At 38.3% G+C, this 23,314-nt stretch overlaps 4 protein-coding genes across 5 annotated transcripts; 1 reads left to right on the top strand and 3 right to left on the bottom strand.

The window, feature by feature from the left end:
• Positions 1 to 11,801: 11,801 nt before the first annotated feature.
• Positions 11,802 to 14,637, top strand: LOC6580284 (larval cuticle protein A1A). The gene is made up of 2 exons (XM_002006097.4): positions 11,802 to 11,951; positions 14,139 to 14,637. The coding sequence occupies exons 1-2, from the start codon at positions 11,895 to 11,897 to the stop codon at positions 14,493 to 14,495; spliced, it is 414 nt and encodes a 137-aa protein (XP_002006133.1). The 5' UTR covers positions 11,802 to 11,894; the 3' UTR covers positions 14,496 to 14,637.
• On the bottom strand, positions 11,992 to 12,760 carry LOC6580285. The gene is made up of 4 exons (XM_002006098.4): positions 12,652 to 12,760; positions 12,499 to 12,570; positions 12,260 to 12,433; positions 11,992 to 12,191 (listed from the first exon to the last, which is right to left on the bottom strand). The coding sequence occupies exons 1-4, from the start codon at positions 12,653 to 12,655 to the stop codon at positions 12,091 to 12,093; spliced, it is 351 nt and encodes a 116-aa protein (XP_002006134.1). The 5' UTR covers positions 12,656 to 12,760; the 3' UTR covers positions 11,992 to 12,090.
• An 83-nt stretch (positions 14,638 to 14,720) lies between the features above and the next one.
• LOC6580283 (60S ribosomal protein L15) lies at positions 14,721 to 15,109 on the bottom strand. The gene is made up of 2 exons (XM_002006096.2): positions 14,823 to 15,109; positions 14,721 to 14,745 (listed from the first exon to the last, which is right to left on the bottom strand). The coding sequence occupies exons 1-2, from the start codon at positions 15,107 to 15,109 to the stop codon at positions 14,721 to 14,723; spliced, it is 312 nt and encodes a 103-aa protein (XP_002006132.2).
• A 987-nt stretch (positions 15,110 to 16,096) lies between these two features.
• On the bottom strand, positions 16,097 to 22,647 carry LOC6580282 (cyclic nucleotide-gated cation channel beta-3). Of its 2 annotated transcripts, none has more exons than XM_002006095.4 (6): positions 22,559 to 22,647; positions 22,049 to 22,188; positions 18,062 to 19,639; positions 17,699 to 17,848; positions 17,211 to 17,640; positions 16,097 to 17,146 (listed from the first exon to the last, which is right to left on the bottom strand). In XM_002006095.4, the coding sequence occupies exons 2-6, from the start codon at positions 22,073 to 22,075 to the stop codon at positions 16,230 to 16,232; spliced, it is 3,102 nt and encodes a 1,033-aa protein (XP_002006131.1). In that variant the 5' UTR covers positions 22,076 to 22,188; positions 22,559 to 22,647; the 3' UTR covers positions 16,097 to 16,229. The 2 variants fall into 2 exon arrangements, with proteins under 2 accessions (XP_002006131.1, XP_043866663.1); XM_044010728.1 differs by lacking the exon at positions 22,559 to 22,647 and adding an exon at positions 22,429 to 22,530.
• Between the last annotated feature and the right edge of the window lie 667 nt (positions 22,648 to 23,314).

The raw sequence follows: 23,314 nt of genomic DNA, 5'->3' as shown, positions 1-23,314 counted from the left end.
ATTATTATTATTTATTTATTTATTTTTTTGTTTTTGTATTTTTTTTTTTTCAAACAAAATTTCACACTTTTTTTTATCAGGTCGTAATTTAAAAAAAAAATTTTGAATTTGTTAATTTGATCCTCTAATTACTTCGTAACACTTTTTCCACACAAACAAATTTTTAAAATTATTTTTTTTAAATTACAGTTAATTTTATATCGGCTTTCTAGTTTTTTCATTGTTTTCCATTAGTCCAACAATTTTTTTTTAATGTCTTGTAAAAATGTCAAATAAATGTTTTCCCACGAGCTCATCAATCAAGCAAAAGCGCAGCACAATTTTAGCCATTGATTTATCCATTATCAATGGCTGAATTGAAATGCCAAAACATTGAGATGGCAAAACAAAGTGAAATAAATCCAGCAACAATCATATCAGTTCTACAAACGTGTTTTTGTCTGCAAATATGCTCAAGAGTAAATAGAATGTGACAAACACACTGAATAAATACCCTAATGTAAATAAAAAAATTTTAAATATTTTAAATAAAAACACTTAAAAAGATAGATGAATATCGTGAAATGAAAATCTCGGCCAGCCTTAAATAAAAATTTAAGTCTTCTCAAATTAAGTACATCATTTTCGGAACTTTACTCTATAATATTAATAAATTATTTTTGAAATTCTATAAAATTTACAGCTGTCTGCTATCTCTTACACTGACAATTTACAGGGTATTATTCATTTGGAACTAACTTGCAAAACTACGCGTCAGGCACGTGGCCAACGAACACTCAAATTCCAAGTATGTGCCGGACATATATACATATAAATATATATTTATATAGAAGTGTGCGTCTGTGTGCATATATTTGTCTGTGTGTGTGCCTGTGTGTGTGTGTAATTCAATTTGTGCGCCAAGCCAAACGCATAATGCGAAACATAAAACAGTCGAATGTTTCGTTTTCAGATTTGCTGCTTGCAAGCAACAACAAAACAAACCAAGAACAAGAAAAGCGAAAAACGAAAATTTTCTGTTTCCGCTTAAATTTTATGCATAATCCTTGAAGACGCACCACATCCGGTGAGCTGACTTGCTGACTGTTGCCTGTGTTTGTTCAGCCGGCAAATATGTTATTTTATGTGTAATGTGGCTTAAAGCCAATGCTGTCAACGTTTCAGTTTCATTTTCTATTCGAGCAGCTTTGTTGGCCTTAAACTGAAATGAAATTAGCATAATTCGCAACTAAACACAATGTAATCGATGTGTGCTACAACAGCAACAACAGCAACAACATCAACAGGATATTCAATTTGCAATTTGCAATCTATGATTTGGCCTTTGGTTTTCAGATTTGCTCTCTGTCTTAAATTTGTTCTCTTTAAGTTCGCCAGTTTGACTCTCCAAATGCCATGCAAATAAAATTTAATATTCTCTTCGGCGCACTCAGGCGAAAGTTCTCTGCTTGCTTTCTTTTTTGGCTTCGGGCGAAATATTTCCAGAAAATGTTTGTTATCGGCTGAATGGCTGAGGGTTTTTCTTAGAGCTGGCTGCCAGTTATGCATGGCCGTTAAATGCTATAAATAAACGATTTATGTTCAACATTAAAACGATCAAAAGAGCCTCGAAAACCTTCGAGCGGGATTAACAAGATTTAAGAGTGTAAACATTTAAGGCTGCTCACTGACTCACCTGGCCATGTTGCAGGTGCGCCAACAGAAACCGAAAAAATAAAGAAATATCAATTAAGTGGATGCGACACAAACATAAAATCCAGCAGATTAAGGAGTATTTCACATTTCAGTTGAGCCCAAAACAAGTTGTTGACACACACTCACAAAAAAAAAAAAAAAAACAAACGAGAAAATGTGTCATGAGATCATAAAAAAACATTTAACCAAAATCCCAAACTCTGGCAATCATAAAGATGATAATTTCTTAAGCGAATAAAATGCCTGAAAAAACGAAAAAGCTTCTATAAATAATTGCAATTAAAGTAATCGGGAATTGACTAACATTGTTTGGTAAGCAAGTATTATAAGTATTATACCTGTTATTAGGCGAAACAATTCTATATAAGCCACTAATAGCAGGAAAATAGCCCATAAAAAAGAAGTAGTACTAGGAGTAGTATACTATTATTATTTTATTTTTTATTTATTTATTTTATTTATTTTTTTATTTTGTTGGGCTGAGGTAGGTAAAAATGCTTTATGCAGCGTAGAGTAGAAGTAATAATAGTAGAAGTAGTAGTAGTATTAATAGTAGTAATAGCAGTAGAAATAGTAGTAGTAGTAATAATAGTAGTAATAGTAGTAGAAATAGTAGTAATAGTAGTAGTAATAGTAGTAGAAATAGTAGTAGTATTAATAATAGTAGTAGAAATAGCAGTAATAGTAGTAGTAATAGTAGTATAACTCATATCTGTCTTCTCCTTTTATATAGCGCTCTCATTTACTCGTGATGCATCCATACATATAAGAAAGCTAACCTTCGGCTGCCCAGCCGTAACTTCTACTCTTTTGACTTCGTACTTCTCTCCCAGAACTATCTAAAAGCCCATTACAGCTATACTAATTGTTCTCGCGTTAACTTGAGCTAATTACCACACTACAGTAAAACAAACAGAAACAAATGACAATCAAATAATATTTCATATTATTTTAATAATATAATAAATAAAGAAATATATTAACTAATATGTGGAAAAAATATTTTTAAAGTAAAGTAAATGTTGTTAATCAGCACTTTAAAAAATATCACACCAATCACACAGATTTGAGAGATATTAATATTATATATAATTATATATCATTTTCCAAATATGAGTTCATATATTTGTTTATTTATTTTGTGAAATATTATTTGATTGTCATTTGTTTCTGTTTGTTTTGGTGTAGTGTAGACAAGACTAATTAGCTCAATATCTTTCATATATATTTGCAATACTTACAATAAATATAAAAAATAAGTAAAGCCTGCAATAATTTACATGCATTTCTCACTTGTAAATAATAATTTATAGAAAAAAAAATTTTTTTCTATGCAGATATGTATACGAAAATTTATTTTTTAATTTACATAAATTCGATTCTCATTTCTAATTTTTAAAAATATAAAAAAAAATTAAATTCATTTTATAATTTATATTATATTATTTATTATTTTATATATTTTTATTTTTTTTATGCAATCTCTTACAATATAAATAATAATAATAATTTTTGGTATTCGTGTTATATTGAGCTACCTGGAACTCAAACCATCCAACTATATACAATTTAAAAATAATAAAAAATAAATCTTGTTCGCAGCTGTAACCGTGAATATCCCTAACTTGCCCTTTGGAAGCAACTAAAACTGCAAAACTGAATACCCTTACTATGCACCCTTAAAAAAATCCCTTTGCCACCGACTGACATCTAAATTCATAAATCAAACTCTTATTTGCAAGAAAGGACTCGTATTTTCCTTCTTAATTCGAATTAGCATAGCTTTAGCCACATATTTGTCAATTTAATTAAAATTCAAAGTGAAATCAAATCAAAATGAAATATGCTGCAGAAATATGGATGCCCGGCTCATGTTGGGGTCGGTAATAAATTTCGAGTACAGATCATCAGCAAAGTCAACAGTACGAATTGAAGCTACAGCCAAAGGCAGGACAGGACATGGAAGGCAGGCAGGACAGCCAGGACAAAGAGGACTGGCAGCCAGGCCAGTTCGAAGCAATTGGAGTTCGTGGACCGGGCTGGGCTTTTAAATTGTCAATGTTTATACTGTGGCCATATAAACATTTGCCTTATGCGCATTGCGTCCAGCAGGAGCTGGAAAATTAATAGCAAGCCGCTTATATGCTATAGGGGCAAGGGCGCCAAGAGCTACTGCTGCTCCTGCTGCTGCTCCTGCTCCTGCTGCTGCTCCTGCTCCTGCTGCTGCAGTCTGAGTTTGCTGCAACATATTGCATTTTAATGGGAATTTCATTCTCATTGTCAACACTGTTTGAATTATGAGCTGCACTTGCCGGACGCCAGGGCCGAGGCCGACACGGAGGCCGAGGACAAGCTCGTAAATTTCTGGCTTAGATTAACAGCAGCTCGTCGAGCTCTGCTCTGCAGTCTCCATTCAATTCAATTTAAGCTCTTGGGCACTTGACTGTGAGTGTGTGAGCGTGTGTGTGTGTGATTGTCACTGGGCATTTGACACTTTTCAGGTTTAATGATGCAACCAGGCGGGCTAAGCAGCAGCAACCCGAGCACTGTTATCTACGAGTTCTCTACCATTGTCTTTGGTCTCTTCCCGTAGCCGCACATTTGCGGACGACGTGTGTCAACGCATTGTACGGTGTAAATTGCTTGTCCTACTCATTGCAACAGGCCCCGCCCCCATCCTCCCCATAAAACAATATACAGTACAGTCCGTCCGTCTTGGCTCGTCTTGCCGCCACCGACCTGTGTGACAAGTTGTGTGCATAAATTGCCGAGCTGCCTCGACTGCATCTGTATACAGAGCACGTGAAGGATGCGACGGCGTGTGCTGTTGATGCTGTTGATGCAACTGCTGACTCTGGGTATGAGGAGCATCATATCCTTGACGTTTTGGATTTTGTTTGATGCTTAATAAAGGCATAAACCAGAGCGACTGCAGCAGCAACAAAACAAGCAGCGCATGAAGTTTCAATGCTGGCTCCCTGAATTCACCTGCCAGTTCAGTCTCTTGCCTCATCCCTTCATCGCACCCGTCTCTGTCTGCCACGGCAATCCAATCCCAAGCATGCCACTTGTGCACACTTGCTTCCGGTTGGCGATGATGTTGCATGCAGCAGCAGCAGCAGCAGGAGTAGCAGCAGCTTAAATTGCTGCCACAATTACACATGTCGCTGTCTGCAGCAGCTGCAGGGTCAATGCTGCCACACACACAACTCAGCTTCAATTTTTGATTTAAAGACGCCGCAATTTATAAACTCGTATACGGAGAAGGTTGAGGAAATATTGCTGTCAATATGACGAGCAGCAACTCTGAGTGAAAAACAAGTAAATGGAAATACATTCAATTATGCCAGCAGCAAAAAAATAAAGATATAAATAAATAATAAAAAAAACATTAAATGCACAAACTTTAAGATACTCCTTTAAGATACTCCTTGAAAAGTAAACATTGGGTATAAAAAATATTTATAATTGTGCATCGCCCTGCGCCGGCCGATGTCTCGATTTTCGATAAATTTATTCAAATTAAGTTTTTATAAAATTTAACCAAGTTTAAAGTTTTTAAAATTTTTAAGTTTCTTATTGAAAGAAAACCAAACTATATGGCTATAATTATGTTATGTTAGCATGGTATTTTACGGCAAGAGCAATTCCTATTAATGGGATCTGGCATTAACAGAGTCTTTAAATATATGCAATTACATACATATATACAGATTTATATTTTATCAACTTACAGCTTTATGCGCAAATAATAATTTTATGAATTCTTTTATAATAAATTCGTCATATAGTCATAATTTTTAATAATTAAATATAATTTAGATTTATAATATTTTCATTTAAAATATTAGTATTAGGTAAAAACAAAATTAGCTCACAAATATTTTCAATCTAAATTAAAATTGTAATTATTAAAAATTATTTATAAATTTGGAATATATTCGTTTCAAAGAAAGAAACCATATACAAATCCAATAAATTCTCTTAAAGTAAATATATTTGTTAATAAAATCGTGGGTAGTAATTGCTTTTTAAAAAGCCAATAAAATCTTCAAGTTTGCTTTAGGCCAACTCATGAATACTCAATTTAGTTGCCAAGTGCCTTCTCTGTTGAAAGTGAATTAACTTGTTTCTTCATCATGTCAAGTATACAACAACAACAAAAAAAAAAATGGAACTACAATATTAAAAATAAGATAACAACTTTTTCGACTATAAACTCAGTAAAGGTTTAGAAAAACCATAAATAAATGGAATTAAATTTATTTTAAAATATGCTTGACTTCATCTCCAAACAATTTATTTCGCACTAAAATTTTATATTTATTGCGTAGCTGAGATAATTGTTGTTGTTCACGATTTGTTAACGCATTTCAGTTTTGTTGGCATTTTGTTTTGTTCATTTCATTTCCCTTTTGCTGCTGGCAGTGCTGACCTACCTCACAGCTCATAGCCGCACTTAACCTAGAATGTTGACAAAAAAAAAAAAAAAAAAAAAACTAAAAACTGAGTGAAATAGAGTTCAGCTGTGGCTCTGAGTGTGGCTTATATGCTTGCCTGCTGATAAGCCCCATAATGGCTCCATATGCAAGTTCGCCAAACACACACAAACAAACAACAAACGGGAATGAAGTTGCTAACGCTGAACTAAAGCCGCGCCAACCGACATAAGTTATCAAAAGTAATTATCAACCCAACAGCAAGCGAAACAACAACAAAGGGAACAACAACAACAATAGACAGGCAGACAGCGTGAATTCCAAAACAAAGCGCAGTTCACGGCTTTTGTGTATGTGTGTGTGTGTGTGTGTGTGTGACTCTGTAAGTGGTAAGGTTTTAGGGGCCTGGTCCGTGCAACATAAGTAAGTTAGCGTTAATTAAGTCGGGCAACAAATGGCCAAACGGTGCCAAAAAAAAAAAAAAACGAGAAGCTGGAATCTGAAATGTGTAATTTGCATAGGCATTCGTGTGGCTAAGGAACATAGCAAGAAATAATGAAAGAGGCTATTAGGAAAGACTTAAAAGGCGTGATATAAGAAGAAAGAGAGAGAGATAAGTGAAGAGATTAAAATGGTTGAGAAACAGCGAGAGGGGGAGAGAGAGTAAAAAAGAAAGATATACTTACAAAACAAGGAAGATTACAAGTACTCTAAGCACAAAAGTTTAAGAGGAGGATAAAAATATGTACATATAACAAAATCAATTTAGAGATAGAGTGAGCGTGAGAAAGAGAGAGAAGATAGGATATAGTAACTAATGCTTGTATACAGAAATAGCCCATAAGAGTAAAGAAATAATAAAGAATATAGAGAGAAAGGTGATAGAGAGAGTACGAGTAAGTGATAAAGTATTAAAATAAAATATAAATACAGATAAAATATGGACACAGAAAATAAGACAATGACAGAGAGAGAGAGAGAGAGAGAGAGAATAATATATATATATGAAAAGTCGGAGAGAAGACAAGTAAAATTGTTAAAGACAGCAAGCATTGAGCGATTGAAAAATATAGATAGATACATATATAATTGATGAAGAGAGACAGCGAGAGGAGCAGAGTGAGAGCAGAAGCAAGATAACCCAAAAGAGACAAAATATATATTTCTAAATATATGTTTATTAATTTCTTTATTTACTTCGAATATGCTTTAATATATTTTAGAATAAGTATATTCAACTATACTTTTATATATATAATGCAAATTAAATAGACTTTTACGATTAAATAAAATACAAAATTTCCTACAAAACTTCACATATTAAGGAACTGAACCTGAAGCACTTTTCCCCTTTTTATAATACTGATATAATTTGTGTCATTAAACCGCCGCTCAGCTTTAATATATGTATTTGTTAATATGTTCACACGTCGCCGACATTCGATAAGATTTATTATTTATTTTATTTTATTTCATTTTATTGACTTGCTCGGTGCCAAACTGAACTGGGCCAATAAAGTATGCATTTACTGGGCGCTATTATAGATTTATATGCAAACGCATAAATTTCCAGCTCAGTTGACACTTAAATAGCGGTCCGCACACTTGGCAACAGAAGCGGCTGACGTTGACGTTGACGATGGAGCTGACGATGGCGCTGACAGCACGAACCCATTTCAAGGACAACGCGGCGTATGCGTAGCCCAAGCAAAGCAGCAGCTCCAACTGCCAGCTGTGCAGACCAATGGATAGCTGTCTGAGACTTGGGACTTGGTGCGTGCGTGCCAAAGGAATGCAATAAACTAGGCACCACATTATGCGCAGCCACACATTTGCATATAAAATGGCAGCGATTTTCACACCACTTTCCCCCACTTTCGCACCACTGTAAGAGCTTGAAAACGGGCTGTGAAAATTGGTTGGGCTAGTTCTTCGTCTGCTGCCAAATGGAGTGCGCAAATATTTACTAAAAAAAAAACAAATAATGCCAGCTAATGATATGCGAAATGAAATATTGAAACATAGCATGAAATATGATTATTGTAAACAGTATTAGAGAAGAAATTGTGAGCAGAATTGATTGATTTTTATTGTCATTTAAAAACGCTCATTTTCAGTTTTTCTTATTTTTTAAATCAAACCTCCAAATGCAAATAAACCAATGTGTCGTATTACTAGTCTAACATTGCTCTGTTAAAATAACAGCAGAGCGCCTGTTATCTAAGCTTCTCAATTCAGAATTGACCTCTACTGTTACAGTAGTGTTGGTGTGAGGCTGAGAGCTTGTACAGAGTTCTTTGAATGTATTTTCCACATGAGCTTGTGTCGTGACTCACGCTAGAGAGAGTGACAAAGAAAGCTGCTGCTGAACGTAGACCTCGACTGTTGCTGAGTGAGAGTGAAATGGATACTACTGCTAGGCTATTCGAACAGATCGTTATGATGCTCGGTGAAAGAAGAGAAGTGACTAGAAATTGTAAATATAAAACAGCACGTGTTTGTGATTTTCTTTCTTTATTTGTGACTCTTTTAACAGTAGAAAACAATTAAAATAGTATGTAACTAAAAAGTCACTAAACCAATTACATATGTATGCATAAATCAGATAAATAGCTATATTACTGACGACTTATAAGACTCTAGCTAATCTCAAAACGATCTCTTCAAGCGCAGCTCTACTTTTTTTACCCAACAAATCCAGTTGATGTCCTCATGTCACACTTAAGCAATCTAATTTGCAGCTGCTCCAAATAACAGAGTAACCGCTAGTCGAACATCTTTGATTAAATAGCTTCAAGCGCTTTATTAACGCTCAGGCCATTTAACTATTGCCAATTAGCTTTGGTTGGCGCATAAATCAAGCAGCAACAAATAAACAAATGCGTATATGAATGAGTCGATGTAAGGCGGAGTGGTTATCAGAAATGGGCTAAAAAGCCTCAAGCTGCTGCTGTACAAAAAAAAATAAATAAAAAGCTTTGCCTAACTATAAGTTATTAATATGTATTTATTTGTTTTTTGTTTGCTTCTTTTTTGTCCAAATGTCAAATTACTTTAACCCTGAGCCAAATAAACCACGGCACAATAAAAATTTGCATAAATGCAGAGTGAAGCGAAGTCGAGCCGCGTCCATTTGTCAATGTAACAGCAAAGAAAGCGAGTTTTAGCTTGGACCACATCCGAGATGCAGATGCGTCCGAAATATGCAAATTAGCGTGCTAATTTGTGAAGGCAATCTTTAAATAGAGCCATAAATTTAACACAGTGTGCGTTGGCGTATGTGTGTGTGTGTGTGTGTGTGAGTGTAATCAATCAAAGTTTTATTTTAGCTGCCGGCCCGGCATATTGGCTCCAATGATGGCGATGGCCAACGAAATGATTTATAATTAAAAAATTATCAGTAAAATGCGAACAGAAAATTTTAATGATGATTATTGCATGAGGATGAAACTGACGAAGCTGATGATGACGAAGTCGTCGCTGGCGTTGCTGTTGTTGTTGTTGTGGGGCGTTGCGTGTACGACAAGTTGATGCGGTCTCTCACCTTGAGAGGTTTATATTGATTTCAACTACAGTCAAACTTGTCTTGATGGGTTTTTTTTTTTTTTTTTTTTTTTTTTTTTTTTTTTTTTGCGCCCCGATATCAAACGAATTCATGCCAGTGCAGCGGTAGCAGCTTAAAAATTAATAAAAGAAAAACATAATAAAATAAATATACATAAAAAGCAAAATAAAATAAATAATTCCTAACTCCTCTATTAGTTACATATACGAAACCTCATGCTCCATTGCAAGCACAATAAACATCGCAAAGCCCACAAAACTAACGAAAGAAAGAAAGAAAGAGCGAAACGAAAGTGGCACGAACGGATGTGCCACAAAACAGTGGGGCGAGCTATGCCCAAAGCGGGCAGCAAATGCAATCAGCATGTTTGGCATGCCAAACGCAGCCAGACAATTAAAATTTATCGAAAACCCAATAAGAATATTCTAATTGTAATCAAAGTCACGTCTTGACAAGCCCAAACAGTTTTTTATTTACATTTTTAATTTCACTAATATTACTTTCTAATATACATATATAAATATTTATATAGCAGTAAACCCTATTTAAATAATTTTACAAAAAGAATTTTATTTCAGTTCATAATTTTCATTTAATTTTATAATTATTATTATTTTATTTTATTTAAATTTTTTTAATTATATTTTTAAGTAAGTAGTTTATTTAATTCCACTGATTTTGTAATCAAAGTCTTAATTTTATTTCTAATTTTTAGAATATTTACATCATAAAAAATTATTTTTTTTTAATTTAATTTTTTAATTTTGTTTAATTTAATCATTTTTTAATTTTTTTATTCAAAGCCCATTTTATTTTAATTTAATTTCTATTAATATTTTAATTTTTTATTAAATTTTTTAAATTGAAAAATACCTATTTAGAATTTAATAATACCTTTATTTTTTATATTTTTTTTAGATTTATATATATATACAGAAATGAAGACTTAACCTTCCTGACTTTATGCACAAGCCAAAGTTTAACTCTTTTAAAAACAGTTTGCAAAAAAAATAATATTAAATACAAAGAAACATAAAATAATGATAAAAAATTAAAGTTAAAATGTTTCTGTAAACCAATTTAAAAAAAATAATAATAATTTCACATAAATATCGTCACTTATTCAGGTCATGAAATTATGATGTCGTCTAACCAGAACTGGCATCTGTTTAAGCCACATTCAAATGTTAATCGTCTTGAGCTGTTTCCTTGCCAAAATAAAATGCCAAACTCGTTCGTGTCCACTGTGCGTGGCGGGCACTTAAACGAAAATTGCATTGCTCGCCTCTTTCAGCACCAGATCAGCGCTCCGCCCCGCCCCCACCAGAGACTCCGTTGAGTTGTTATGGCGTCGCAGTTTGAAAAGGGTGGCCCACAGTCAACGTAATGCTCCGCTTACTTCCTCGTGAGCGCAAAGAAAAAGGCCAAAACACACACACACACACACACATATGATACACATACAATCGAAGCTTTCAATTTGCACAAAAACTTCACATAAATTACATAAGATGACCAAAAAAAAAATAACAAAAACAAAAGTAAAGTCCAACTTGCTGATGAGTGAAAAAAAGCGAAGTTACAACTCTAAAGGGAGCTGCTGAAACTGGTTCAGTTTTTGTTTTTTTATCATCTGACTTTCGTTGTTGTTGTTGTTGTTGTTGTTGTTGTTGTTGTTGTTGTTGTTGTTGTTGGTTCACAGTTGACCAACTGACCTTGAGCAGGGCTTATGCAATGCAATCTTCTTCAATCTTCTGAGAGTGGCGACTGCTGCTGCTGCTAGGGCTCATCTCTGTACTTCGACAAATTGCAGCCACTGTCGGCGATTGCAAAATGCACAAAATTTGAAATACAGAAAGCCCCAAGATCGCAACTCAAATGCATAAGCGACAGCAGCAGCAACAGCAGCAGCGACAGCGACAGCAGCGACAGCGGCAGCAACAAAAACTTAAACAACTTGTCCCATAACCAAAAAGCCAGATCCGAGTGCCCAAAATGAAGAGCTTGCTGCGCCGGCGTCGCTGCCATGTGCATGTCTGCGCATGTGTGTGTGTGTGTGTGCGTGCTCAAGTGTGTTATAAAAGCAACTCAACCTGGCTGCCAACAAGCCATAGTACCAAGTCAACTTGCAACGTGAAGAGCTCGCGACTAAATCTACCTTCAGCAACAAAAAAAGAAAAGCAAACCAAACAAAAATGTTTAAATTCGTGTTTATTGCCAGCCTGCTGGTCAGCGCTGTCCTAGCCGCACCCGTGAGTGAACCCAAGAAAATAAAAAAATAAAAACCGAAAATACGTTAATTCAAGCCAAAATTATATTTGGAGTCCATACACAAGATAAGCAGAGTAAAGATAAACAGATACCAGTGCAGCAGGTGCAGCAGGTGCCACTCTAGCTGCGCACGCACTTGGGCCGCTTCGTGCTGCGATCTGTTTCGCATTTCTCGAAGCTGCCGCACTTGACATTGCCACAGTAGCTGCCCGTGGCGCCAGCTGCAAGTAGCGGAGAGAGCGGAGCAGTTACAGCTGTCAACTCAGATAGTTCGACGTGTTCTACTCACAGTTCTTGCTGCCAAAAGGCGACTTGTCGGCGCCCGAGTTGCCCAGCAGATTGGGTGATGCGCAGCTGCGGCCGTTGCACAGATTTGGACAGCATTTGCCGCCAATGGCGCTGCACTCGCTGTCGTGCAGGCACTTGGGCGTGCAGTTGGACACCTTGGTGAACGAGGGGCAGTCTGTGCAGAGAGTTCAATTCAGTTCAATTAGTGCCTGTTGCCTGTTCATTATGGCCATGACTTACCGCCGGCTGCCAGTGTCACAGCCAGACAGGCGCCCAATACAGCCAGCAGCAAGAGCACAAAACCAGGTTTAGCTATAGTAAAAGAGAAAGAGAGAGAGGGAGAGAGAGAGAGAGAGTTAGTGAGTGATAGTCTCGAACTATCGATCTACGTACCCATTTTCCTAGTATTCCAGTTGAACGTCCGCTTCGTTGCCTTCGCTAACAGCGACTGGCGTCAGTTGGGCTTTATACTGCTACTCAGGCTCAGTCCCTGGTCGTACCGCCTACTACTCGAACCAGTTTGAGTCTGTACTTGATTTTGTTGTTTTTCCTCGTGATTAATTACAGCAAAAATAAACATGGTAAAACCATGACACCGAAGCCAATATACCCTAAGGCACAAACAAGTTCTTAACAGGAAAAATTTATTAAATTTTCTTCACTTAACTCAGCAAGCGAATTTATTTTACTTCATATCACTCAACTTTTTATTTTTCAAATGAAAGAATTTCTGCAAATTCTAAATAAATATTTGCATTTAGAATTTCAAATACTCACCCTCTAGTTCAGCATACCCTCTTCTACATTATTAGAGCGCAAAAAGTCATAATAGAGTGTTTAACTACAGCTAGATGCGACTAGAGGCATCCGCATAGAGCGCTACAGATTTCAGCAATAATTGCATAAATTATAAAAGAAGTTCGCCTTAAACGTATATTATCAGAAATTTGAATAAAAAAATTTAACTATTTAAGCTCAGCTAAGCTTTATTTATGCTGATTTTGCATAGTTTTAAAATTGAGAATAGTAATTGCTTAATTAATAAAAATATTACTGATTCACCAAATCTTTGTTACACAATCGAGTCACTTTGGAATAAAAAAATCATTTACAGTATAATAGTATTCATATATTTTTCTGAATTTATAATAATTTCTATATTATTTTTGTCATCTAAAAAGTCAGCTTCCATAAAATATATATAGCAAAAATATTTTATATATTTTTTTTTATTTATAATAATTTCAATATTATTTTTAGTCGTCTATATTTTTAGTCAGCTTCAGTTTGCTGTAGCTCATTTGTTAGACTTGATAAACCGATCTTAACTGAACAGCTTTGAAAAGAAACTTTAATTAACATTTCCGCTCAGGCATTCAAGCGATCTCTGCTGAACGACATAAGATATATGGAAATAGCAAAAAGTGTATTCACTTGGCAAGTCAACCTTACAAAAAAAAAAGTAAACAAGAAACAAGAGAAAAACAAATTATTGCAAATTTCTGAAATTTCTAGAGAAACGATAAACAAAAACCAATTGCTGACATTGGCTGTCAGCCAGAGACTGCCATAAAATTGTTAATAAATCAGTTTGTTAAGTTAAGCAAGAAACTACAAATACAAAATACAAATATCACATATGAGAATCTGAAGCTAACTGCACTCAAACAGTCGCAGAAACCCTCACTAGAAGGTTTTGTTTATATCAACAATGACTCACAGAACTCTGATTGAAAAAAACTTGAAGTGTTATCGGCAACAGCGAATATTAACGATGTAATAAATAGACAAGTAGATGACAATAGGCAATTCGTAGGAATTGCAATGATTTCACATGCTTTAGTTGCTTATCTAAAACTCTATTCTGTGCTCTCTTCCAGTTGACCGATGAAGAATTGGAGCTCGAGAGACAGCAGAATGAGAATGCGCAATATTCGTTCAGTTCAACGATCAACGATGACATTAACGATGGCTCAATGGATCGTGAGGAGACACGCGATGGTAAAAAGGTGACTGGAAAGTACAGCTACAGCGATGGTTTCGTGAGGCGGACGGTGCACTATGAGGCCGATGAGAATGGATATCGTGTGGTGAAGGAGGATATGGAAGTGATCGGCGATGGTCCTCAGTTCAATCCGGAGGGACAAGCCGATGTCGCTGGCTCCCTCATCGGCCAGTACTCGATCAAGCTGGACAACAGCGACACAAAGCAGCACTACAAGGACATTAGACAGTAATGCCCCGGCGCTACATAGTCGACTAGTATTCTCAGAACGGATGATTTCTAACATTTAGAAATGCACTGAATACAATGTGAAATAAGAAATCAACCAATGTGGTTATTCTAATGTAATAAAGTCAAGTAAATCAAAAACTAAACACTCTCTATATGGTCATATCATAGACTTAGCCTGTTTGCAGTTTTATTATCAGATTGGATTCTTCGTTGTATTTCTTGTGGACTACATGTTCAGTTCTTCTAGGAGTCTGTACGATTCAAATTGATATTGAGATCCATTAAAATAAGTTCATAATATCGGAGATTGTCCTCCCCTACGACCCACTGCGCATTGAGCAGACGTAAATCGGCCATTCGACGGCCAATACGGTCCTCAATGATGGCCTGCAGTATTGGAATGTGATGCCGATTGTTCCCATAGCTGTTCGAAGATTTTCCATCAACACCATCATCGTGCGGCACTGGATTCGTGCGGCTTCCACGAATTCGAATCCGGAAGATCACAGGGGAGTTCTCATCGCAAGTCTTCTGTGGACGAAGCAGTCCGTACGCACATCTCATCTTCAGCAACTGGGTGCATAGCCAAATGCGAATCCGTATATAGTAACGCATAATTCAGCTGCCTCCTTAACTAAGTTGAATAGCAAAAGAATTGAATCGAAATAACGTTAATATGAATGCAAATGCAAATGTTTTTTTAGAAAAGTTGGGAAAAAAAACAATTTTTTTTTATATTTGTTGACTTGTCACTTGTTCACATGCGACTGAACTACCAGTCAAATTTTCTAAAAGACATTCAGCCTGGATTCAACAGGAATTTCCAGTCTACTTTGATTTAAGAAAATACCACCAAAAATACAGAGTGTTGCAGAAGTAATCAACCGATGTTCTATTGCTCTAATTCTCGAATTGTGAGTTTTCTTTATTAATATAAAATTATTAATATTAAAAAAAAAAAAAAAAAAAAAAAAAAAAAAACAATTAACAAAATATATAGGGTGTTCCAGAAGTAATTACCCGCTGTTCTTTTACTGTAGTTTTTTTTATGAAAAACTGTTGTTTGTCTTGTGAAAAACGTTTATTTATTTTATTTTTATTTTTTTTTTTTTTTTTTTTTTTTTTTTTTTTTTGAAAAATTGTTTTAACACTTGTTTTGTTTAAGCTTTTGAAAATTGTTTATTTAATATATAATATAAAATATATTCTAATAAATTGAGAATAGTTGTCCATCATACAGGCCCGTGTTTTGACGTCTTCCATCAACCTTTCCAAAACTTCGGAAGAGGGTTCTGGTATTCCTAGGAATGTTCTTCTTCAGGACATCAAAACCTCTGAGACTTTTTGACATAAGCCCGAGTCTTGAAAAAATATTATATAAATAAATCTGTAACGGTTAATCCCTGTGATCTAGGATACGATAGATTAGGCGACTCGGAAATTCTACCTTCAGTATTCTACATTCATAGCCTTTCGGTTTTTAGTGTACCGTTTCTTACTCTTGTCCCATCCCCTACATAATTACTAGGTAAAGTCTTAACGAACCAAGAGAGAGAGAGAGAAAGACGGAATAATAATAAATAAAAAAAATGTATTTTCGACTATAATTTAAAGCTAACTTTTATTTTAAATTATTAAGCAATATTGTTTGACAATTTGGGATTCGTAAAGCATATTGGGAAACATATATATCGCAGAATTAATACATTTATAGCACACTGAATGGTTGCGATGACTAAAGATCTTCCTGCACGCACTCCATCGAGTTGTTCGCCGACTGCGTGATGATCAGCGCCTTCTCCGAATCGGTTAGATTAATGAATTTATGCTTAGACTTGAGCTCCTGCTGTATGGACGAGAGTAGATCTGGTGAGCCGCGGCCCGGTTTCAAGATTAGGCTATCCCGATTGGGGTTGCCCGTCTGCTGCACGGCCTCGGCACAGCCGGCCACGTCCATGGTTGGCTCCACGATCGTCTCCATCTGCAGGGATTGTCGCTTGCGGCGCACCCGCTTCGAGCCGCGTGTAATGAGGACGACAGCGGGCGATTCGTAGGGCAGCGCCTGGATGACAGTTTGCAGGAGTTTCGGAGGCGTCTCTGGTGTCTTCGGGTTGCCAATGACAACGTCTGCCTGCAGAGCGCTACGGGCGCGCTCGCGCTCCTCTTCCTCACGCTCGCGGGCCGCGTTCTTGCGCATTAGCTGACGGGCGCGTTTCTTGAGAATCGCCTGGGCATTGGGATAGTAGGCGATGACCTCGTTCAGGTCCGACTTGGAGAGCACAAACAGATTGGAATAGCCCTTGGAGCGCACATCGGCTGTGCGACGATCGGCGCCATTAATGCCCAGCAGACTGATCTCGCCGAAGACGGAGCCCTCGGTGAGGGTGGCCAGGACAACATCGCTGCTGGGGCCGCCCATGACCTGGACCTGTCCCAGCTTCACAATGTACATCTCGCGACCCACCTCACCCTTGCGGCACACAAAATCGCCCGGCAGGAAGGTAACGGCACGCAGCTTCAGCACCAAATCCCTAAGCAGCGCCTCCTCACAGTCAGCGAAGAGCTGAACCTTCGACAAGGTTTGTATGTGCACCGAGATGGCAATGTCCGTCTTCAGATTGATGGGCAGAGCATCCAAGATGTTGGACTCGTCTAAGATGAAATTGGATAAGTTGAAGCTATAATGATTACGAATAAAAACATTTCTAGGTCTCACCCAACGTGCGCTGCTGTTCCCAGGTGAATTGAAACCACATTTTGACACGTGACTGCACCTCCTTGGAGAGATTCAGACGTCTCATATACTCAAGCGTCTCATCCTCCAGCTGACGATACTCGTGCTTGTTGCGTGTCGCCGTCGAAATGATATCCCTGATCTGGCCAATGAGCAGGGCGAACACAAAGACGCCCATTAGCCAGGCGACCGTCATGAAAACATATTCGCCCTGGCGTTCCGGCTTCGGATTTTTGCCAATCGACGTCGCCGTCTTGGTGGCAAAGGCAAAGCATCTCACATAGGGATGACCCTTGCCGCTGAATACCCAACGATTCTGGCCCAGGCCCTGATAGTCGCTATAGGCATAATACAGAGCGGCCGTAATGTGGATCATATAGAGCATATAGGTTAGCGTCTTGGCCACGCGCACCTGCAAGGGCAGAGCTATTAGATTTGATATGTTTACCCAAGGGTAAATCGTAACTTACGAAATGTGGCGAGGAAATGACCCGATCTAAGAGTCGAAAAACCTCCCAAAAACTTTGGATCTTGAAGAAACGCGGAAAGCGCAACCAAACGGCGCCAGTGCCATACTTCAGATAGAAGAGCTCCAGGGGCAGCAAGGCGAGCAGATCCAGCTGTGAAGATAAGCCAAGTGGGTGAATATTTTACTTAACTATAACTTATCATATAGGAACAACTAGGAAACAAATTTCAAATCCTTAGCTCTTATGGATCTTGAGATCGAAGCGGTCAGACGAACAAACTCAGTTCATTGAATCTACGCATATTATAATCTGATATCCTATTTGCAATGATAGGACAGATAGGTCTAACCCGGCTTTACCCACCTTAAACTGGAGCTTCCTCATATAGTTCTTGCGCGTTAGATTCTTGTTCTTGACCCAGAAGCCCTCGAAGAGGTACATCACACGATGCTTGAAGAAGACCACGTCCAGTAGGTAAATAATGTCCGCACAGAAATCGCAGGCGAGCCAAATGTTTGTGTTCGCCTTGGTCTGGAAGGGAAAGGAGGCGCGCAGCGGTATGACCCAGGCATTGTAGAGGAACGACAAGGAGACCACACAGAGCCACGAGATATAGATCTTGCCCTGCGGATCCAGGGTGCGCTCATCGTTGTTGGCGCCGCACAGGCTCGAGCAGAGCCAGACGTTGGAGCGCGGCGTGTCCGCCTCGAAGAGACGTCCGCGATGCGGCGATTGGCCGGCGGGCACCAGGCGCACCTTGTGCTCGGGCGAGGGATGCAAGCTCTTGGTGCTCGCGTGCAGCGCTGCCTGCGGCGGCGGTGTGGGTGAGCTGGCGCTGCTGGACGAGGGCGTTGGCGGCAGCTCGATGCGCGACTTCACCTTGTTGGCGCGCGCCGTGAAGCGGCGCACCAAGTGCCGCACCTGATCGCGCAGAAACTGCTGGCCTTGGGAGTCGAGGCTGCCAGCACTGCTGGGGCGATGTGGCTCCTCGACAACGGCAACGATTTCGCTCTCGTTGAGCGAGGAGGAGCGTGTCGTTCGCATATTGCGATCGTTGTTCTGCTGCTCCGGCGACTCATTGTAACAGATCTGCACATCCTTCTCATCTTCATCCTCATCCTCCTCGATGGGCTGCGAGCTGGTGTCACACTGATCTGGCTCCGCCGGCGGATCGAGCAGGACCTGACCCGTGGCACTGCGCAGCTCTGCCTCCCGCTGAGCAACCACCGGATCCGGTTCGTCCACGGCGCCCGGCAACGGCGTCAGCTCCACGTACTGCGGCTGCAGCACTCGCCGCACGCTGTCCGGACTGACCAGCGGCTTCTCGTGCTTCAGTATGTGCTTGACCAGCGCATGGGTGCTCTCGATGTTGTTGATCTGGCCCGAACGCTCGGCATCCACACAGCCGATGCGTCCGTTGCGAAAGTACAGGCGCGACTTATAGAACCGCGGACTGTGCGGACGCTGACGGCGCTGGGGGGCCTTGTAGGCGTTGATCTTGAAGCAAATGCGCTTGGCCGGACTGGGCGTCTTGTTCTCCTTGTCGCGCCTGCGCTGGCTGCTGGCCAACTCCTGCTCCTTTTCGCGCTGCATCAGCTGCTCCGTGGCGCTGACAAACTGCTCGATCTCCTTGATATCTTTGGTGATCTCCTCCAGGCTGCGTCGCACATTCGCCTCCTTCTCGCCAGGAGTGGAGTAGCGACGCTGCGGCTCCGGCCGCGTATTAATCACATTGCGCATGAACGCATGACGCTCCAGCGTCTCGCAGAAGCGCGGCGACGCCGGCCTCGCCACCTGACCCGGCAGCGTGGCCATCCGTTTCAGTTGAGTGTGTGCCGGCACCTGGAACTCGTCGTAGGCAAAGTTCTCCAAGATGTTCGGCGATGACTTCAGCAGCGCTGCACTGGCCTCCGTATCGAGCTGCGCGCTGCGCTGATTCAACTGCGAATGAAACGAACTTGAGTGCTGCGCTCTAGCAACTGGCCCCACACGGCACAGCTAAACCACCTTGGCGTCGTACGACACGCAAATTCAATAAAAGCTAAAACGAATATAATAACAAAAGACAAAAAAAAAATACGAAAAAAAACGAAAACAAACAAAGTACGTCTGTGCCTTGCATGCTAATTGCCCCGGGACGCCCGCACAATCCCGTCGAATCGATTTAATTGAGCGAGCGCAACCCCAAGCGCCTCAGCCAACGGACCATTAGGCAAATGCGCTTGGAGTAGTTTCATTCCATTGGCCAGCGAAGGACGTTCAATCAACTCCAAACTAGGCATAAATATTAAATAGAACTTCGTTTTCTTTTTCTTTTTTTTTATATAAAAACTCCTATACAAAGTGTGGTAAACCCTTTTCTGGGCAATCGCTGAGGGAGACTTGAACTGGTGAATGGAGAATGGGAAATAAATCTATGTTTATTATATTGTTATAAGAGGATAAAGTTCAAGAGAATGTTTTATCAATTTGAAGTCAAGACTCGATCGTTTAGCTTCTGAGGTTGCTTATGCTCCAACCTTCTCTTAGTGCCAGCAGATCTTTGAGCTACAGTAGCTAGACGCCTAGTCAGCTAATTGATGATAATCCCAATGTATTTCACTATCCACCTTTTAGATGCTAACTCCATTTTTTGAATTAGCTAGTTTGGCCTAGGACAAATATATGACGCGGACATTGGGACTGAAACTCTCTTGGAAGTGAGGAACAGAAATTCTAAATGTCATTATAATTATATAGGTTTCGTATATTCAAATACCGCATACCTAAAATGCCATTCAAGTAGCCTTGATATATGTTTATTTACGCTCTAAAATCTTGACTGCAATTGTCAAATAAAATATTCAATTTACGTTTTATTTGCAATCTATTTTAATGGCAACATCTTTTATACTTAATTTAGCTAATTTGAATTTCTGTGTATAACGAACACAGTGGTAAACCAAAGTGTGGTAAACCCTTTTCTGGGCAATCGCTGAGGGAGACTTGAACTGGTGAATGGAGAATGGGAAATAAATCTATGTTTATTATATTGTTATAAGAGGATAAAGTTCAAGAGAATGTTTTATCAATTTGAAGTCAAGACTCGATCGTTTAGCTTCTGAGGTTGCTTATGCTCCAACCTTCTCTTAGTGCCAGCAGATCTTTGAGCTACAGTAGCTAGACGCCTAGTCAGCTAATTGATGATAATCCCAATGTATTTCACTATCCACCTTTTAGATGCTAACTCCATTTTTTGAATTAGCTAGTTTGGCCTAGGACAAATATATGACGCGGACATTGGGACTGAAACTCTCTTGGAAGTGAGGAACAGAAATTCTAAATGTCATTATAATTATATAGGTTTCGTATATTCAAATACCGCATACCTAAAATGCCATTCAAGTAGCCTTGATATATGTTTATTTACGCTCTAAAATCTTGACTGCAATTGTCAAATAAAATATTCAATTTACGTTTTATTTGCAATCTATTTTAATGGCAACATCTTTTATACTTAATTTAGCTAATTTGAATTTCTGTGTATAACGAACCAAAACGTACCCCATTGCTATTTCGTATTATCGGGACTCTACTGTCATTCTCTATCATTCTCTACTTGGAAGATAACAAACGTCTAAGTCGTGTGTCCAAAGCCTTAACTAAAATTTGCAAAAACTATGCGAATTCTCGAAAAACTGTTCGACATAGTTCATTCTACATCTCTGCATTCAGGAATTCTATAGAATGAAGCAAAGCGACGTCTTGCACTATTTCTTGCCCTATCATCATTTGCATCGGTCTGGCCAGCCGTCCGGTCAAGGCAGTTCGCCTAGGCTGTCGTGTCAAGCAGGACTTTGTCATTTACAGGAGTCGCGTGTGTTGTAGGGAATACAAGCAAGCTATGTTCAAGGTAAATCTATAGGCCTTGGTGTCAATGAGCTGACACCAGTTCATGGACCACAAGCCATTGGCAATAAGCGTTTTGGGCGTAGAATAAGACTTACTGGAGGGAGCCAGGGGATGGAAAAGGGAAGTAATTTGAAATCACTCTAGCGAATGTTCATAACAATGACTTAGCGGAATATGAAAGCAGGTTCCGAAGTACCGCAAATATAGATCTCTGAAAATTGTTTAGAGATGCTCGTAAACACCAATTATTAAGATGGATCGAGGCGGGCTGCCCCTAGCAGCAGGCATTGCTAGCATTTGTGCAGAAAACGTTAATTCCAAATATGTCTACTTTTTAAATAAAGATTTTCAAATATTAAAAGAAAAGTAAAAATTTTAATAAATAATAAACACATAAAAGAAATGTCATAAAACACATCTAGCGCCCTTAGTTTAGCTCCCGTTTTTTGTTTTTCTTACCTTCCGACTGCGACCTTTACTGGCCATGTTGTTGCCTTTGTTGCCTAGTTGTTGTTGTTGCTCTTGTATTGACTTCCGTGCAAGTTCACTGCCAGTTCAAAGTTCAGGGTCGTCTCGCTTAGTGCGCCATTCTGTCAGTTCTGTAATAAAAGTAGAGTTCGTTGCGTGGCACACGCGGCGTATGATTAATGCGAAATGCCAACATTTTGGTGTCCAATTACTCTTATCAGCCGACTATCAGTGAGTGGCATATGTTGGAAACCTTATTGATTTTTCACAGAGCTGCAGTTTCATGCACGAACAAAGCAAATCTGAGCAGCTCAACAGGTGTGTGTGTTTTGGCCAGAACGTTCACAGCTCAAACAAATTCAATTAATTACCGTTTAATGTTTAGGTATTTATAGCTTTTATAAAATTACTTTAAATATTTTCATGAATTCTTCTGTTCACTTTGAATGCATTTCATTTGCATAGAAAAACTACTACGCAGGCAACTAGTTGCGAACTCACCTCCTTTGCTCAGCGATGATAATAAACTAGACAGAGCAGCCATGGCAGCAGCAGCAGCAGCAGCTGACTTGGTCTGGCGATTCTGGGCACAAAGGATCGCGCATGCGCAGATACCGTGGTATGAAACATGATTGGAAATCAAATTAGCAAAACTTATTCAACTACAAATTGTTGCTTAAATTAACATAATTACATTATTTAAATTTATCTAAAGCCATTTGTCATTAAAAATATTGTCTGCACGTTAAATGCACTTAGTTAACATAATTTAACGCGATTTCAAATGAAAGCCGACTGTTAACAGCGTCAATAACAGAAACTTGTAATGTTAAATGAAAGCTCACTCGATGAGCTTTAAGTTGACAAAGGGCTTATATAGTGAATTAAATGTTTCTTATATTTTTACTATTAATTATAAATAAATTAAAAAAAATATATAAATAGTAATACTTCCATTATCCATGATTTCATAAATGAAAATATTCTTTAATTAATTAATAATTTTAAAATAAGTCTAATACATAACAATTTAATTAGTCTACTACTATTAACTTTAAATTGTAATATTAATTATTGTAATATATATTTACATTATTATTGTAATATAAAAAGAGTAAAAAAAATAAACAAAAAGCAATAATTATATATTGTCATTTTTGATATTAATTATTAATTAATTATATTATTAATATTATTTTATTAATATTAATTTTTAAAATAAAATTTTTTTAAATAGTTAGCTAACTATGTTTTTGT

The sequence above is a fragment of the Drosophila mojavensis genome, unplaced genomic scaffold (assembly GCF_018153725.1).
Source record: "Drosophila mojavensis isolate 15081-1352.22 unplaced genomic scaffold, ASM1815372v1 contig_80, whole genome shotgun sequence".
NCBI classification, from domain to species: Eukaryota; Metazoa; Arthropoda; class Insecta; order Diptera; family Drosophilidae; genus Drosophila; species Drosophila mojavensis.
This window is presented reverse-complemented; position numbering and strand designations above follow the sequence as displayed.

Bases quoted from the DNA above. Each gene is read 5' to 3' on its own strand.
- LOC6580284 (XM_002006097.4), top strand. From the start codon at position 11,895: ATGTTTAAATTCGTGTTTATTGCCAGCCTGCTGGTCAGCGCTGTCCTA. The intron at 11,952-14,138 runs GTGAGTGAACCC...GCTCTCTTCCAG, and splicing joins GCGCTGTCCTAGCCGCACCC to TTGACCGATGAAGAATTGGA.
- LOC6580285 (XM_002006098.4), bottom strand. The intron at 12,434-12,498 runs GTAAGTCATGGC...CTCTCTGCACAG, and splicing joins TGTGACACTGGCAGCCGGCG to ACTGCCCCTCGTTCACCAAG. The intron at 12,192-12,259 runs GTGAGTAGAACA...CGCTACTTGCAG, and splicing joins GCCTTTTGGCAGCAAGAACT to CTGGCGCCACGGGCAGCTAC.
- LOC6580283 (XM_002006096.2), bottom strand. From the start codon at position 15,109: ATGCGTTACTATATACGGATTCGCATTTGGCTATGCACCCAGTTGCTG. The intron at 14,746-14,822 runs GTGGGTCGTAGG...TGAATCGTACAG, and splicing joins TTACGTCTGCTCAATGCGCA to ACTCCTAGAAGAACTGAACA.
- LOC6580282 (XM_002006095.4), bottom strand. From the start codon at position 22,075: ATGGCCAGTAAAGGTCGCAGTCGGAAG. The intron at 17,641-17,698 runs GTAAGTTACGAT...CTGCCCTTGCAG, and splicing joins TCATTTCCTCGCCACATTTC to GTGCGCGTGGCCAAGACGCT. The intron at 17,147-17,210 runs GTGAGACCTAGA...ATTTCATCTTAG, and splicing joins GGAACAGCAGCGCACGTTGG to ACGAGTCCAACATCTTGGAT.